Raw genomic sequence first — 16340 nt, forward strand, 5'->3', positions numbered from 1 at the left:
AGAAACCCCTAAAACTGGTATCTATTTTTTCACTTATCCTAGCCCTTGTTGGCAAAACATTTAGAGAGGCAAGGAGAATTGTGTTTCACTGCAGGGGTTGGGCTAGCATTGGTAAAACCAACCAAACTACATCCTATTGTTGTCTTTGCTAGTTTAAGAACCGTACCTGATGTAATAGAACCAGAAGATTTTGACACCACCACAATGAAGCATTGCAGTTTTACAACTTTCTAGCTTTGAGTGTGGTCTTTTTGTCATCAGCATTACAGGCATTGGGGCTGTTGAAGTGAATGAATTTGGCTTTCACGTAGCTAAACAAAATGTTGCTTTTCTATCCAATCCAATCATTGTAATTTGGGGTTCTAAATTCCTGCTCACTTTTAATAACAGCATCGTAGTATCTTCACTTCTATGAGAGTATTTAATACAAATGCCTGTGGTTTTCAATGTTACTAACATATTGTAACATCAGTAAAGTGACTTTCAATGATAAAGGCTGGTGTGTGTACTCTGTTCTCAGAACGCCTTACACTTAGCCCTTCTTTTATATAGGTCTCTGTCAAAAAGAGATGCATGCATGGGGGGAAAAAAGGTTAATTTAGGCTAATAATGCCACTTTTAATAGACTACACATCATCTTTCAAATTCCAGGGTTAAAACTGATGCTGTGAGCATCTCAATCTTTGTTTTAGGGTCCTACTGTTCTCAAGGCAAACCTAAAATGACTGGTCCTTAGGTGTGCAAGTCCAAGGACAACCTAGAAAGAAACATCTCCACTCTATGCCCAATTTTTTGCACAAAGGACAAGAGCCATCCCCCAACTTACTTCCTACCAGATCAGCATTTTTCCCACCAGATCAGCATTTTTCCCAGTGTGGCTTGTGGGAAGAAAAACCTCTTAATGCTGAGTCCTAGATGACCATTTCTCTAGAGCAGGTAGCTTGCTTGCATATTCAACTTGCCCACTGCATCTACAGTTTATGTTCAAGCATAAGATGATGTATCCTATCAGTCCCTGTGAATCCTGTGGATTTCTGAAGTGAAAGAACAAAAAGCAATTGTTTCTTGGCAAAGCTAGAGTTTGCTCCTGGTTTTGGAGCAATTTGTTTTCCAGTTTGGTTAGTGTTTAAAAGTTCCCTGAAGAAAACTATAGGTTCACACTTTTTGTCCTCACACCATTTCACTGGTTGGTGTTAAAACACTAATTCAGTCTGGGGAAATGAATTGACAAAGACTTACGAGTGGTTGGTGTTGCTCCTCTTCTTTCATTGCTCCAGCCAACTGTTAATACCTCTCATTAAATAAAAAAGGGTTAAAGAAATGAAGTATGCACAGCAAGCTAAACACATTTTCAATCCAAGCTTTCATTTGTAGGTAGATAAATAGATAGAACTGTACTTTACATGCAACCAAAGTCCATTGCTAAAGGGAAAGCTTATACATGAACTGACACAGCATAGTTTTGATATGGTTAAAAGTGTTTTATATAGTGACACAAAGACAGCAAGAATCTGACTGGAACAAAAGCCCCTCCAGTGTAAAATGATCATGCCCAAAGCTCTTTCAGTTTGTACACGTGTCTTATGCTATCAGAGTCATGTATTGTCTTACATCATACACATGATAAAGACAGAAAAAGGAAAGTTCTCTCCAGGAACTGGTTTCAGTGAATCACATGAGAACAGAAAAGCTGCCTGCATCATTTGAGTTGTACTTAGTGAATTGCAAGTTAAGAAAATAAAACCGTCTTTTAATTAGTCCCAGGTTGGAAGTTAAAGACAACAGCACATAAGCATTCGATACTCATTGTCCAAAGTAAGAAAACACAAGTGTGTGAAGCGATGCCTTCATAAAATATGTGCTTTCCAATATTGAGATACACAGTCACAGGAAGGTTTGGCAAAGCAAAACAAACTGGAATGTTAATCACGGTCACCTGCTGCTTGCTTCCTTTTCATTTAGATGCTCATAACACACTGTATGAACTGAAAAAAGAATAATCACTTATTAGATGTATAGTATAGAGGAAGCTTTCACTTTTATCCCTCCCTCCTAAAAGACCCATTGTCACTACCCTTTCCTGTAAACAAATTCAGTCCCTGAGCAACAAAGCTTTGAAACTAAATACGAAAATCAGCTAATAGATAATTAAAATGAAGCATCTCCTAATAATGTCACCACCACACAACCCCAGGAACACCTGAATCCAGCACTCCCCTTTTCCTGCACAGATGCAGCCAGAAAGCCAGGACCTGCAAGCCTGTCTGAGTGTGATTTGTGCCTGTCCCCACTGCACCTCCCCAGCTTACATTACAGAAAGTAATGTTAGCAAGTGATGGAGCTGTTTAGATCTTCCTGACCTGTGCTGGTACGAAGTCCAGGCAAAAAAGTGCTGAACGTCATCTAGGTGCAAACTTTGAGACAATACTCAACAAAACCCAGAACCTTTGTGCTCTCGTGTAACACCAAAAGCGTGGGGAAGACAGGCACAGACTCAAATCATTACTGTTTGTCTTCAGTTTTAAGCTTTGCTTTAGTTTTACCCTGTAATTTTAAAAGATTCTTTAAAGTTCACTTACATCATCATATTGGAAGTTCACAAAACCCTGCTGAGATGCATCCCTTCTTCTAAAACATTCTGCATTAGGAAAACAAAACAGAAGCCAGGTAAGAAGAATTAGAGTTCATCAAGTTAAAAATGGCCAGTGCTTTCATAGAATCCTCCAAGTCACAGGAATGAGAACTCATCGAGTGCTGCAATTCCTTCCAAGAATTCATTTCCCATTCTTAATTTTCCTGTTTATCATAAGTGACCCTTTATCTTCTGTTTACAGCTTCAGAATTTTGCTAACATGACTCTTCTAGTCTCTAGAATCAACCCTGAATTAGTTTTAAGTCTATTTTTCAATGATAATTAAAAAAACCCCCATCCTTATCTGTAACTGTCCCAGTTCTGCCTGTAAACTATTGAAAGAAACCTATTTTGTGGTATGTAAAAGGTCAAGTTGAACTTGAGGTGAGGAATCAGATATCATTAAATAAAAACCTATTCTGGAGCTGAGAGTAAGAAAGCTGTAAGCCAGCATACCAGTGAGAGCTCTGAGTTTCACACAGCAGGCGATGTAATCATCAAAGGTAATCTTGCCTTGAGTGCTGTACCGCTTTGTGATTGCAGTCACTGCCTGTGGGCTCAGTCTGAATCCTGTTTGAAAAGAGAAAGTCCCTTTTGAAAACACAGGTAGGTTACCAGAATCCAGCCTGTTCTACATTGGAAAGATCATGTGTCAGTTACTGCAGTAAGTCAGTCAGAAGCAAGAACATTTGCCAGCTTACCCATATTCATCAAGGCTTTCTCCAGCTCTTGACGATCCACTGTACCACTTCTATCGTTGTCAAAACTTAGGAAGTGTTGCTTCCAGCCATTAACCACAGCCCAGAGTTCTTTAAATTCATTAAATCCCAGCGTGCCAGACATATCTCTCTGATTCCAGAGCTAAGGAAAACATTTCTTAACTTCTCCCCCCCAAAAAGCCCCGTCTTCAATGGAAATTTGGGCTTTTTAGCATCTATAGTTAAAAACTCTTTCTTGAAGGTCAATGTTAACAATCATTTCCTTGCTTTTCTGGCAGAAAACTCAAGCATCTCACAGCACAGAGATAATACTACTGACAAAAACCAAAGGTCAGAAAACTTGCTCTCCTTGCTTCTCAGTGAAACCTGATAAAACTATTTCTTCTTTGTGAATTTAACTTAGTTCACGCGCTTTCTCCCTACCACAGTGTAACTCTTGCCAATGGAATACATACCCAAATGAAAACAGATGCCAAATGAAAAACTGCTTCAAGTCAGAGCAGAGTCAATTCTCCCACATTCTAAGCAGTTTGTCCAGGGTGAGCTAACAGCCCTTCCAGTTTCATTTCTGCTTTTTTCAACAGCAAAACATCAGAACATGATCATTTGAGTTTTGACTAAAAGACTATGAAGAATCCGACATGGCACAGGATACCTGAGTCATCCATTGGTCTTCCTGCTGAATGCAATCCACCATCTCATTACATAATCAAACCTGACTCATTCAAGGAACAGGATTTAGGGGGACTGACTGTATTCAAGCTGCTAGCACAAATTCTTCCTTATTAGGAAGGATTACATTAGAAATTGAAATGCACAACAAGCCATTTGCACAAAACTCTGAGCTGCCAGACTTGGCTCTTCATACCCTCAGCAGAGACACAGTCCCTGAGGCTTAGAGAGATACCACTTGTAGGGACAAGACAGTCCCAAAAAGCCTCATCTACAATTATTATTTCATCTTGTAAAACAAGTAAGAATAGGACTTTGTAGGACCATGATCTCAAATAGGAGCTGAATGGGAATTACAAAGCATTTCCCAATTTTTTTACACCTTCTCATCTTTGCTTCCATAATGCCCAAATGTTTCCATTTCAACAGCAAAGGATACATCCAACATTGAGATCATAAGTCTGCAAGTCTCCAGGTTGAAAGCTGTTTAAAGTAGAAAAAGGCAAAAATAGGTAAAAGATTTTCAGTTGTTTGTCTAAATGTAACATTTTATCATTATATACTGAAAAGCAATTTAATGTATAAAGTAGCATATAATTGCTTCCACTGTATTCAGCCATATCATATTTTGATCCAAGTAAGAGCTCTGAATCATTTAATCACTGTTAGAAAAACTGACAGCAGACAATCTGGAAGCAGTTCAGGCTCTATTTTAAATTAGTTTGCTTCTGTCTCAATACATAAAGGTTTGTGTTTCAGGCAAAGTGGACATGAATATTTCCCCATAGTCACCACTTGACCTAAGCCACAGTTAATGCAGCTCAGTTTTGTGAGCTGAGCTGAGTATCCCAACGGAGGGATACTGCCCTACATGTTTTCGGTCAATATCAAAGCTCAATTCAAAACCAAAGCAAACCACCTTTTTAAGAACAGGCTGGCCATTACAAAACAAATCCAAACACTTCTCCAACTCCAAAGCCCTGCACCAGGCGACTAAGGAGGCTGAGAAAGGAACCCAATGCAGAGGATTTACATTTCAAAGCAGCCCATATGGAAAGCAAGCCCATTTATCATGCAAATACAAAACCCACTCTGCAGAAGGCACAACTGCAAGCATGTTCTTGTAGATGGCAGAATTAGTATGCTTTAGGGCTGGGGGTTTTTTTTTTGGCTTATTTAAATCAATAACTTACGTTTATAGGCTCCTGCAATCCCTGACTGGGTGAGACATCTCTGTAGCTCATCAGCATCTATTTGTCCATCCTTTCGATAACAGAAGATGTATCAGCTATTGTTTCAGTTCCCTCTCCCAGGCTGGTTATCCTCAGTACCCCACTCCCTTTTTTAGTGGCACTACATTAGTTACCCTTTTAAGGAACAACTGGTTCTGTCTGCTGTATGACAGAAACTGCCTTTTATATCTGTAATGATGTTTCTTTAGTTGATATTTTTGCAACATGCATTACCTTTCCCACCTAGAGATGTACTAAAAAAGTCAACAGGATAGGCATGTTTACTCTAAACTTAAAACAAAAACCAACAAACACACATCAAATATTGGGAGCATGTACTTGAGAGCCAGCTGCACTGAAACCAAGGTGCAAAACCTTGAACAGAAAGAGTTTTCCTCGAAGTTCTAATTGTAATTTAGTGGGTATTGTAGTTACTTGAGATTGTGTGTTTCTGATCTCACTGCTACAGTAGGAATCCAGAGCATCCCTAGCCTCTTCTCAAGACAGCTCTAAGACATACAAATCTAACTCCCCCCTGTTTTGGGGGGAATAGCAAGTTGTTAGCAGAACAAACAAAAGCAGAAAGCAAAGAACGTTTGAAAGAAAAACAAAACAAACACAGAAAAAGATACCTATCAGCATAGTTTGAAAACGACTCACTTCCAATGCATCCTGCTCAGGGCAAAACAGAGAAAACAACTGCCAACTCATGGGAAGCACTGAGCTGTCAAAAGTGGAGCTGGAATTCTTGGGTCACATTCCTCACACACCCAACAAGAAGTTCGGTTCAGAGAGAGTTTATGTATAATTTAACCTCATTCGAGGATGGAACATTTTATCTGTAGATATAAAAAACGATGTAACTTTTGTAAAGCATTAAACAGCGACAAGAGAGTTGCTTTATATTTGAAACAAATTATTTGCTCAGTGTTTTTAAATCCAGCAACCATTTTTTTCTTCTTTGAAAAGCAGAGTTATGCTACTAAATGACATGGTGGGAATGGCACAGCCAGGTAACTTTCAGAAATAAAGTGTCATTATTTATAGGACAAATATCAGTTAATATGTTAAATGATATTTGATGAGGTCTGATAAAAACAATGCTTTGATTGTAGGTAAAACTAATGGCAGCTAAACCCAAAACTGCTAAGAATCTACTGCATCAGTCTTAATTGTACAGATGCATTGAAAGCTTTACATTCACAGGAGAACTTTTTTTATCAATAGAGATTTGAAAGAGCCATGCACATTAAGCAGCAAATCTCTTCAAAGCCCTCCTGCCTTCTGAAACAAAGGCAAGATCTGGATAACTTTAAAAGCATGACTTGTAATTGTGATTGACATTACCAAAAAGATGCTTCATTTTGTTATGCTTTTAAAGTTATTTTTTAGTGGAACTGAAGCAGTTGAAGTAGACAAGGCACAGGGGCTTTGTGAACAAGCTAAACAAAGAACATTATTGCTTCCTATGAAGACAGACTCAATCAATTGAATAAAGAAACAAGACTTTCTTCTGTAAACAAATTCCTCAAATCTAAGACAAGTTCTCTGCTGCAAACTATTTCAAAGAAAGCTCAGAGATAATGTTTGTTATATAGGCATAAAAACAACAGAAAGAGCAGAAAAACTTCACTAATAAAAGGAAAAACTTCACTAATTCTACAGGAAGTACTTATGGAAAACTGTGAGATGTGGCTTTTCACAGACTTGCTCCGATGGCTGTAAAAGCAACTGTAACTTATCCCTTCTGTTTCACTGGCTCCTTACAGGGATTTTACTCTGAAACCAACTCTTCCAAGGACAACATTTTGAAAGCTACCCAGTTTATTTCAATAAGGACTGCTCTGTGCTTTCCTGAGGTCCTGTTTCTGCCACCTCTCCTCCACAGCACTGCATCCCGTTTCCTCTTTACACTAGGAGCTTACTCCTTCTTATGTCAGTTACTGGCTCCACTGCTAGGACTTGGGGCACAGATCCAACTGGCACCTGGATGCAGAGGAATCTCAGCTGGCAGGCAAACTGTCAGCACGTTCAGCAGAACTCAGCTTGGGCTCCACCTTACCACAGAGGCCTGACTCACTATACATAGGTCATTCCAAGGTTCTCGTGTACTACACAAATAACACAGACTACATAATATAGTAAGACTGTGAGATGCATTATTAATTCAAAAGAACATGGTAGAGAACATAAATAACCCAAATTACAGTCTTAAACCAGGCATTTAAACATCACTTAATGTTGAATTCAAACTTTCACGTTGTGTTTATTGTCTACCTGTGGACAACAGATCAGGAGCAGAGCTTTAGATCTGCCCACACCCTAGCAATAAATAGCTACACATATGGCCAAAGACAGAACTTCTGCTCTATAAAACTAACTCCTTTGCTCCTAAACTTTGTAATATAGTTCAAGAACCACTTATTTCGAAATAATCATGCAAAACCAACAGAGGCCACAAAATTACAGGAAAGAAATGAAAAAACGAAGTGCAGAACGACAGGAAGGGAAAAAAGAAAAGGCCTGTATCAAAGTTGTGAATGCTTTTCCCTCTAAAACAATAATCAGTAAATCCCACCAGCAAATCCAGGCATTGGCACAACTCAGGACTGCTTTGCCATTTTCGAGTCTACTTAAGACTGTGTAATGTTCTCTCTTAGTATTTCCTGCTCTTTGCCAGGCCAGCTCCACAGCCCAAACATCCCATTGTTTCTGGCTTCCTTCTTGTGAAGCTGACAGCATTCCCCATCTCAGAGCTGAGCACAGCATTTCATGTAACTATATAGCCCCTGCATATACTTACAGAGGAGCTATAGTGCTTACATACATCTACACACTATACAGAAACTGACAGCACTATTCAAACTGCACAGTAACAGTGTGTGTTTGTAGCTACATAGTATAGCTCCACAGCCATATACAGCAGATGGGCTAAGAAAAACCATTCTGATTGGGGGTTTTTATTGAGAACTTGGAACAACAGTTTTCCTCACTGCAAATATGAGACACTGCTCTTTCCCAAAGCTAAGGTAGAAGTTGTGCCCCAGAAAAAAATCATCCAAGAAATTATAAAACCAAAGTTTACCTGCCCTGCTACTGTAGCAAAATAGCCATACAAAGGATCCTGAGCTTGTCCAGGGAAGGCTGGTCCTCCTGGAGCTCCTCCATACTTAAGAAAACAAGAGAAAAGAACTAAATCAATGACTCAGTTAATTGTTAAGAAACCGTTGTGTTTCAGAATCAACTCGTGGTTTTATATACACACCATACCAACAAAAGTCAGGCCAATGAAAAAGGAAGTTCCTTTCTTTCTTAAATTAAAAGGACACAATCTTGCAATCAATATATTTATTCTGATTTCAGCAGATCCCTGTAAATCTTTGCACAAGAGCAACCCAGTCATGTAGATACAGTACAAGTATCTCATCAAGACTGAATGTTAGTCTACTACTACAAGGAAACAGTGAAGATAACACTACTAGGGACACCACAGATTTTTCTTTCTGCTTCAAAAAAAGTCGAGCAAGACACATCTCCGGGGAAAACACCTCGAAGAATAACCACAAAGCACCGAATTTGCGTGCACCGAAAAGCACGCAATGACACAATTTGTTTGCGTGAGCTCCACCAAGAGCCTTGCCGAGAATGAGAATACATCTTTTGAAGCTAGCCGAAATCGGACCAGCTGTACCTTGCCGCTTGGCTACTTACGGATCCCATCAAACGAAAACGGCTTCACGCTGGGTATGAGACACAAGGCCTCAGCCCGGGGCATCGTGTGGGGAGCCGACACCCCCACAACTGACCCTCGCCACAACCTCTCCTCTCCCCCCCCCCGCCCGCTGGGAGCCCCGGGCCGGCTCCAGCAGCTCCTCCCGCAGGGGACCCCCGGCCGGGACGCGGGGAGAGCCGGGCAGAGCCTTGACGCTTACCGGTGCGCGCTGGAAGAGCGACGCCCAGCCTCGCCCGTGCCGGCGCCGCGTCCCTCCGCCTCAGGGAGCCCGCGCGGCCGGCCCTCCCTGCGCCGCTGGGAACAGCGGCTCCCCCGGCCCCGCGTCCCGGCCGGGCGCCTCAGGGGCTCCGCAGCCCGGGGGGAAGGGAGGAGGAAAGGCACTGGCCTGCCCCAGACGCCATCGCCCCCGCATCCCAGGCTCACCCCGCCCTGGTAGAAACCGCCGCCGGGCGCCGGCTGCCCGGGAAACGCCATCTTCGCCTGGCACTTGCCTCTGCTCGTCCGGCCTCGCCCGGAGGCAACCACCCGGCCACGAAAGGGAGGGTGAGGGTAGGCGGGCCGGGCCGCCGGCCTGGAAAGAGCCGGGTCTGCAAACTCCGCCACCTGTACAGGGCAAACGACTGCCTCCAATCACCGAGGCAACCAGGCAGCGGGAGGGAGTGCGGTCGGGAGCTTCGCGACCACTGCCTCCCAACCCTTCCACCCCCATGGGGGTGGTACAGGCCGCCGGCCCGGAGGCGGCTTTTCCTGCCCGGGGTGACGCGGCGCCCCCTCGGGGCCGGCTGAGGCAGCGGGTCACGGTCACGGCCACGGCCACGGCCACGGTCACGGTCACGGTCACGGTCACGTCCGCCACACACAGGAGCTGCGCCCATGGTGGTGCGTCCCCCTTCAGCCAGGAAGGGGCTGCAGCCCTGAGCGAGCCCCGAGTGCGGCCCATCCGTGACTTTCGAAAAGCCCATCAACTCCGCAGCTGACGCTCCGCACTCGCCGAGCATCATCAGGGGTACCACTGAAGGCCCAAGACAAGATAACCGTTGTGGATGGTGCAGCTAGTGAGGTTCTGATATTGAGGTTTTTGAGACTGACAACCAACTTTTATCCAGTGCATTACAGCAGCACAGTTCACCACAGCCGTTGAGTTATAAATACAGCAGTTTGTGCATTCCACATGTCCTGGGTTTTTCAACAGGAGCCGAGCAGGCTGAATGAATGCAGACGGTTGGAGATGGCTCCCACAGGCGAGCTGCTAGGAGGGTAGCACAGTGCTGGCTGATGGGCTTCCCTGGGACCTCTCTAAGAGGAAAGTTGGAACTGTGGGCTTTCCTGTGACTCTCAGTGTCTCTGAACAGCACCTCTGCATTTTTCAGTCTTTGTTGGTTTACATACCGGTCTCTTCTGCTCTCTGCTGGCTACAAGGGCTAACTGCACACGACTGAGCAGAGGTCGCACACATAAGGTCTAGGAACGTAGCACTGACAGGCTGCCCTGGGACCTCTAACAGAACCCGGGGCTGCAGGCTTTCCTACAGCTTTCAGTGTGAACCGTATGTCTCTGAGCAGCACCCTGGATTTCTCAGTCTGCGTCGAGCAGGCTGAATGCATACGACTCAAGATAGCTCCAGCATAAAAAGGGCAAGGACGTTAGCAGTAAGCTAGCTGACAGGTTGCCCTTGATCTGTCTAATGAAGTAGGAAACCTAGGGCTGCGGGCTTTTCTTTTATCTCTCACAGTAGTGGTTTAAATACTAGTCTCTTCTGCTCTCTGCTGGCTACAAAGATCAACTGCACACGATTGAGCAAAGGTCCCATATGATGGTTGGATACAGCTCCCATATATATATTTGAATTCCTTGTGCTCCAACTTTCCTGTCTGAACAACAGAGAAATCAGTCTACACCCATCTGGCAAAGAATTCCCAGGGGTGATTCAGCATTTGAAATATGCCCATCTATGGGAGGCTTTTAAAGTGCAAAGGATATCTTCTCCTTTTTCGTTACTCAATTTTTAATGCCTTAGTGTTTCACCTCTAAATTCTGTGGTTTAACTGGAATAAGCTTGCATCAGTCTGCAATCCAGTATGGTTTTAGTTATGCTAGTTTTCCAGCTGCTTGAAGCCTGCACATGGGTTTATCAGGATTCAAAATTCATCTAACAGGCAAGCTGAACTCCTTTATGGTTTAGGATAACTGTCACTGTTTAGTCTTGTCTAAGCCTCCTTGGTTTTCTCCTCTACTTTGTCACACAGACTCTCTCAATATGTAACTCCCATCCCTTCACCTGCAATTTTACAGGGACACTTTCCAAATCCAGTTGCTTTTCCTCACCTCAAAAATTTCTGCAGCTCCACTAAGCCCAGATGTTGATGCTTGTTGTCCTTCATCACTCCTACTTCAAGCTTTAATGCTCATGAATTTCATTACCTCTCTTAGCACTTTCAGAGAACTTTTCCTCTAATAAAACGTCACAGAATCATTTCTTACCCTCTGGCTTGATGAGCCACCTGTGAAGGTGATCAAACACCACTATGATGGATTTGATTTCATTCAAACTTCTTTCTTTTATGTTTTGTTTTGAATTCAAGGCACACCACCTGTATCCCTGTCACCTTGCAGCCTTCCTCTGGTTCTCACCAGTGCTTCTCTTTCTCCCTCTCTTTGCCTACACATCTCTCAAGGCATGGAGTGAAACAGGACTGGAAATGAAAAGAGAAAAGGAAATGGACTGAACAGTCAACTGCAGCTCAAGGATGAGTATGCTGTGCAATGGGTAACACTAACACTCCTAAGCCCACCATTGGAAGAATGAATCTATGATTAAAAAACAAGAAAAGCAATCAAATCCATATATTTCTCCACATTTATCAGCTGGCATCTCTGCAGGACATTTTCCTACCCCCAACAAACACTGCCCAGTTTTCAATCACTTTGTTTTCTTTACCCAGAAAGGGAAGGAAATGCAGATTTACATGTAGCATAAAAAAGGCAGAGAGGGGTGTTTTTCAAAACTTAGTGTGAACAAGTGTGACTTTTCTTCTTCCAACTGGCACTTTGCAGCCAGAAATGTAACTATTGTGTTGATCAGAGCAGCTGCTGCACTGGGGAAAAATTTCTGAGGGATGATGGAGACATTGAAAGACATAAAAATATAGGAGGAGCATCTCTCTAACTAAGGCTTCTGGCAGTCTTTCTACTAAGAAGAGCTTTTGAGGAACAGCTGGCTTTCACTGAGAAAAAGACAATCACAAATGCAAAGCTGATGCCACTCTCACTGCCAGCTGTTTCATTCTGTGGACACTGAGCGCAGCCACACTCCTCTTTGCCTCTGTTTGTGGACTCAGATGTCTGTAGCCAATAAGCTGTTCCACCATTCACTGTCACACAAATCCCCATTTTCAGCCCATGTGTCATGACAAGGCCATGCTTTAGAATAGAGAATACCTGTCTCTTGTACAGCCTGGGGACTTAACAAATATCCACAACACCAGCAAAATTCGAAATACCAAGCACCCCACAGCTTGAAGTACAGCTAAGACACTTAGAGGAAAGGGTAGAAATAGCACCATTAAAATGTTGTGAGATTTAGTTAGCAAGGCCATGACACTGACCTTGCAATACACACCAGATCTCTCACAACAGGAGTGAGAGAATGATCCATAGACTAGAACTACAGAATTAAACAGTAAAATAGGCCACAGACCTTTCTCTGACCTTGAAAGTGAGTAACGTAGCATGGCTCACATACAGATAACTGAATTCAGTTGTTTACCCCAGATTAATGTGGTCATATTATCCATCCTACCTGCTGGGAACAGTTCCAGAACTGTGCTGCTCCTTAGATGGTGACTGGGTACAGCCTGGGAATAGTTTTGTATAGGACAGAGTCACCCCAGGAAGATGGTTGAGAAATTAATGGCATTGGCTATCATATGGCTGTGCTCAAGCCTAATCCTGAAGCCTAACACTAAAACCTAAATAAGCCCTATTTAGTTTGCTAGTTTGACATTAGTGAAATAGACAAAGAAATGCTTTCCCATCCTTTTGTAAATATGATCAGACCAATCTTTTCCAGTGTGTGACAGAGATGTTTCTGTTTTACCTCCATCTGTCCTGTTACTTACCATTGCTTTTCTAGTTAGTCTATGCCAGCTGATGTTTTTGTGCTATATTTCTCAGTCATACCTGTTTTCACTCGACAGGGAAGACTAATTCTGCCCACCCCAAAAGTTACAACATGTAATGCTTCAGTTTGGGGTCAGCCAGTGTTTAGACTATATGAGTACAATGGGCTTGCAAGTACAAAATGCTGACTTGAGGTATCTCCTGAACTGGTAAAAATGTCTTTGAGTCAAATGGATACTTGTTTATTATCACCCAGTATGTTTTCTCTTGCTGTATGAGGATGATTTATAGTGCACCATCAGTCAGTACAGTAGATTACCTCAGCTTGGAAGAAACACAATAAAAAAATGAATAAATTCATGCAGCATAACACTTTTGCAGTATAATAAGAGCTACTATTTAAATACCTTGATTTAATCAGGCACAGGCTATTCTGGTTTCAGATGAACATTGTGTTCTTTCCTGAGGCATGTTAAGAAACCCTTGCAATGTATTAAAAAAAAAAAGGCAATAAAACCAAATCTCCACTAAGCAAACACTTTACTTATGGTCAGCTTTACATGGTCAGAAGCAAATTGAGTTGTTTTGTTGTGTTTTTCATTAATAAAGAGAAACTAAACTCCAACAGTGAAATTATCAAAGCAAAATACTCAGGTTAATATGAATGCTTTAAAAAATATTTCATAAATGAAAAGCAGGGAAGTGCCACCTTCTTGGATCAGATTTGGGATGAGAAATGTCTTTATGCCTAAATCTTACAAGATTTATTCAGAAGGAAAACTATTTTCCATAACATTGCATAGATGCAATAAATACAGCACGTTACCTATAGCAAAGGTAACCTTTGGAACCAAGATAACTTGCAGCTACACTAACAGTGTACATATTCTAGAGGCATTCATTGGAGTTAGTAGAGCATCTGAGAGGTGAAAAAGTGTAAGGTTTATCTCATAGAATCACAGAATGGTAGTGGTCAGAAGAGACTTACAGAGTCAGAAGAGATCATTTAGTCCAACCCCCCTGTCAAAGCAGGTTCCACCTAGATCAGGTCACACAGGAACACATGCCAGGAGGGGCTGAAAACCTCCAGAGAAGGAGCCTGCACACCCTCCCTGGGCAGCCTGGGCCAGGGCTCCCTCACCTCAACAGTCAAATAGTTTTTCCTTATGTTTAAATGAAGCTTTTTGTGTTCCAGTTTCTTTCCATCATCAGCTACAACAGATAAAAGTGCTGCCCCAAAACCCTGACACCCACCATTTAGATATTTGTAAATATTAATGAGGTCCCCCCTCAGTCTCTAGATTAAATCTAGACTAAATCTCACTGAATTTTTTCACCTGAATCAGACCTAACATTGCCAAAGGAGAGAAAGCTTAGCTATCTCCAGAAGGTCTTTCACCCAACCTGTCTTGGATGGCCCTTTTAGGGTAATACAAACCACCTTTGGAGATGCCTTACTCCTTCAACAAAACAGTGTGGTGGGGGGACAAGTTGGAGAGTTAATATCAGACACCTATACTAAGAATCCAGTCCCTAAGGAAGGAGCAGAAACCTGTCTATGCATGAAGTTATGTATTTTGTTCCTCTTCATGTTGAAGAGGTTGTTTCACTGAAATATAATCAACAACATCAAAGGAAAATAGTATGTGGGGGAAAATAAGGGTATAACTCCAGTATTTTTCTGCTTCTGTCAGCTGAATGCTCAGGAAGCTTTTTCCTTTCCACATTTAAAAGTGGACCACAAGTAGTTGCTAAATCTTACTGGAAGAAACAGTTGAGGATCTGTGGTGTATACTGTTAGTAGATTATTTGGAGGTCAAAAGCAATCAATTTCCAAGTCAGCAGCAGGACTGCTACGTTACATAAGACACAAAAGGCCTGAAATAGCACAATCACAAGGACTTTGTGAAACTGTTGTATAGAAAAAGCTGTGTAAAGGCAGAGCATTATTTATTTACTATTTTGATTCCACTTGATTTTGCTTCAATTTAGTTTTTCAAAATTAGGACAAGAAGGTAAGTGCAAGGAAAAAACCAATCCAAGCCATCTACTCTGAAATCCTTCAGAGGAAGTTGTTTCTCTGCCTTGTCAAGAGCAGTGATTTATATTCATTCCTCATATGGACAATTTTAAGGCAACAAGCCCTGACCCAGAGCTGTTATAGTGCTGAGATGGTTGTAGGTGTACCTGAATGTCCTTGAAAATTCTCACTAAAAACTCACAGATATTCTGTTTATGGTAAGCTGAAGGTGACCTACAATATCACACCTAATACAAGTCTAATAAAACTGGACCCTGGATGGGTCTTAACTGCTATACAAGCCCAGGATATATGCACAGTGCATAGTCAGCAGGACAGTTGGACAGTAGTATGACAAACAGCAAAACCACAGCAATTTTCTACATCCAGTGACATGAACCAACATTTCCTCTGGAAGTGAATTCCTTCTCCTCACTAAGAATCAGCCATTTAAATAACTTTATACTCCAGTTTTACCATTCCTCTTACTGTATTTTGGCCTCTCTAATAGCATCATCATAAAATTCAGGTTGCTCACAGATGTACCTACAACAACCTCACATCTGTAAGAGCTAGGCCAAGACAGTCTAAGGTAAAAGACATGGCAATCACAGCAGGACTTTTCATACTACACAGAACAAAAAAGGGAGCTGCATTTTCCCTCTCAATTACTAACACTCTCATTGGGTCTGACTGATCTCTTTGCTTCCTCAGTCTCTTCTGCCTCACCTGTGTAAGACCTGTGAGAGCTCAAACACTCAGAAGTGTACTTTATTTCAAGGACTCCAGAATTTATGTTGTCTTTGAGGACAGCAAGCTTAAGGGTTCATTTCTGCACAGCAACTGGTTAATGGAAAGCAGAAGCTTATGTGGGTAAATTTTTCTTAGGTTCTTTTTAGTGCCCAGAGCAGAATACACAAGAAACAGCACAGAAACAAGGTCAGTGCCTGTAATTCATGAAATCCAATTGTTTTCAAAGCAAGGAAAAAGCAGAAAAGAAAATAAATACATAAATGTTTTAATAAGAAGAACAAAGTTATGCTTTTGAGTATTGAAAGTGATGGGAAAACACAAAGGCCATGATTAAAAAAAGGTCCAAGAAAGATATTGACAAGAAACTAATTCTAAAACACTTTAGAGTGGTCTCATCTCCATTGTGATAATTAAATCCCTGATTAATAGCAACCTAGTAGTAAAAGCACACCAGATTCAA

General features: G+C 41.9%; 1 protein-coding gene across 3 annotated transcripts; it reads right to left on the reverse strand.

Moving 5' to 3' along the window:
* Nucleotides 1-1348: 1348 nt before the first annotated feature.
* SRI (sorcin) lies at nucleotides 1349-9711 on the reverse strand. 3 transcript variants are annotated; one of them, XM_061997214.1, is made up of 8 exons: nucleotides 9412-9519; nucleotides 8341-8424; nucleotides 5217-5286; nucleotides 4463-4506; nucleotides 3334-3481; nucleotides 3089-3202; nucleotides 2580-2638; nucleotides 1349-1985 (listed from the first exon to the last, which is right to left on the reverse strand). In XM_061997214.1, exons 1-8 carry the CDS (start codon nucleotides 9460-9462, stop codon nucleotides 1959-1961), a joined length of 597 nt encoding a protein of 198 aa, XP_061853198.1. In that variant the 5' UTR covers nucleotides 9463-9519; the 3' UTR covers nucleotides 1349-1958. The 3 variants fall into 3 exon arrangements, with proteins under 3 accessions (XP_061853198.1, XP_061853197.1, XP_061853199.1); XM_061997213.1 differs by lacking the exon at nucleotides 5217-5286 and having other exon boundaries at nucleotides 9412-9711; XM_061997215.1 differs by lacking the exons at nucleotides 5217-5286; nucleotides 9412-9519 and adding an exon at nucleotides 9188-9313.
* Nucleotides 9712-16340: the final 6629 nt, after the last annotated feature.

The sequence above is a fragment of the Colius striatus genome, chromosome 5, assembly GCF_028858725.1.
Source record: "Colius striatus isolate bColStr4 chromosome 5, bColStr4.1.hap1, whole genome shotgun sequence".
NCBI lineage: Eukaryota > Metazoa > Chordata > Aves > Coliiformes > Coliidae > Colius > Colius striatus.

Bases quoted from the DNA above. Each gene is read 5' to 3' on its own strand.
- SRI (XM_061997213.1), bottom strand. From the start codon at position 9,697: ATGGGGGTGGAAGGGTTGGGAGGCAGTGGTCGCGAAGCTCCCGACCGC. The intron at 2,639-3,088 runs GTATGCTGGCTT...TTCCTAATGCAG, and splicing joins GAAACTCAGAGCTCTCACTG to AATGTTTTAGAAGAAGGGAT. The intron at 1,986-2,579 runs GTAAGTGAACTT...TTCTTTTTTCAG, and splicing joins TGAACTTCCAATATGATGAT to TTCATACAGTGTGTTATGAG.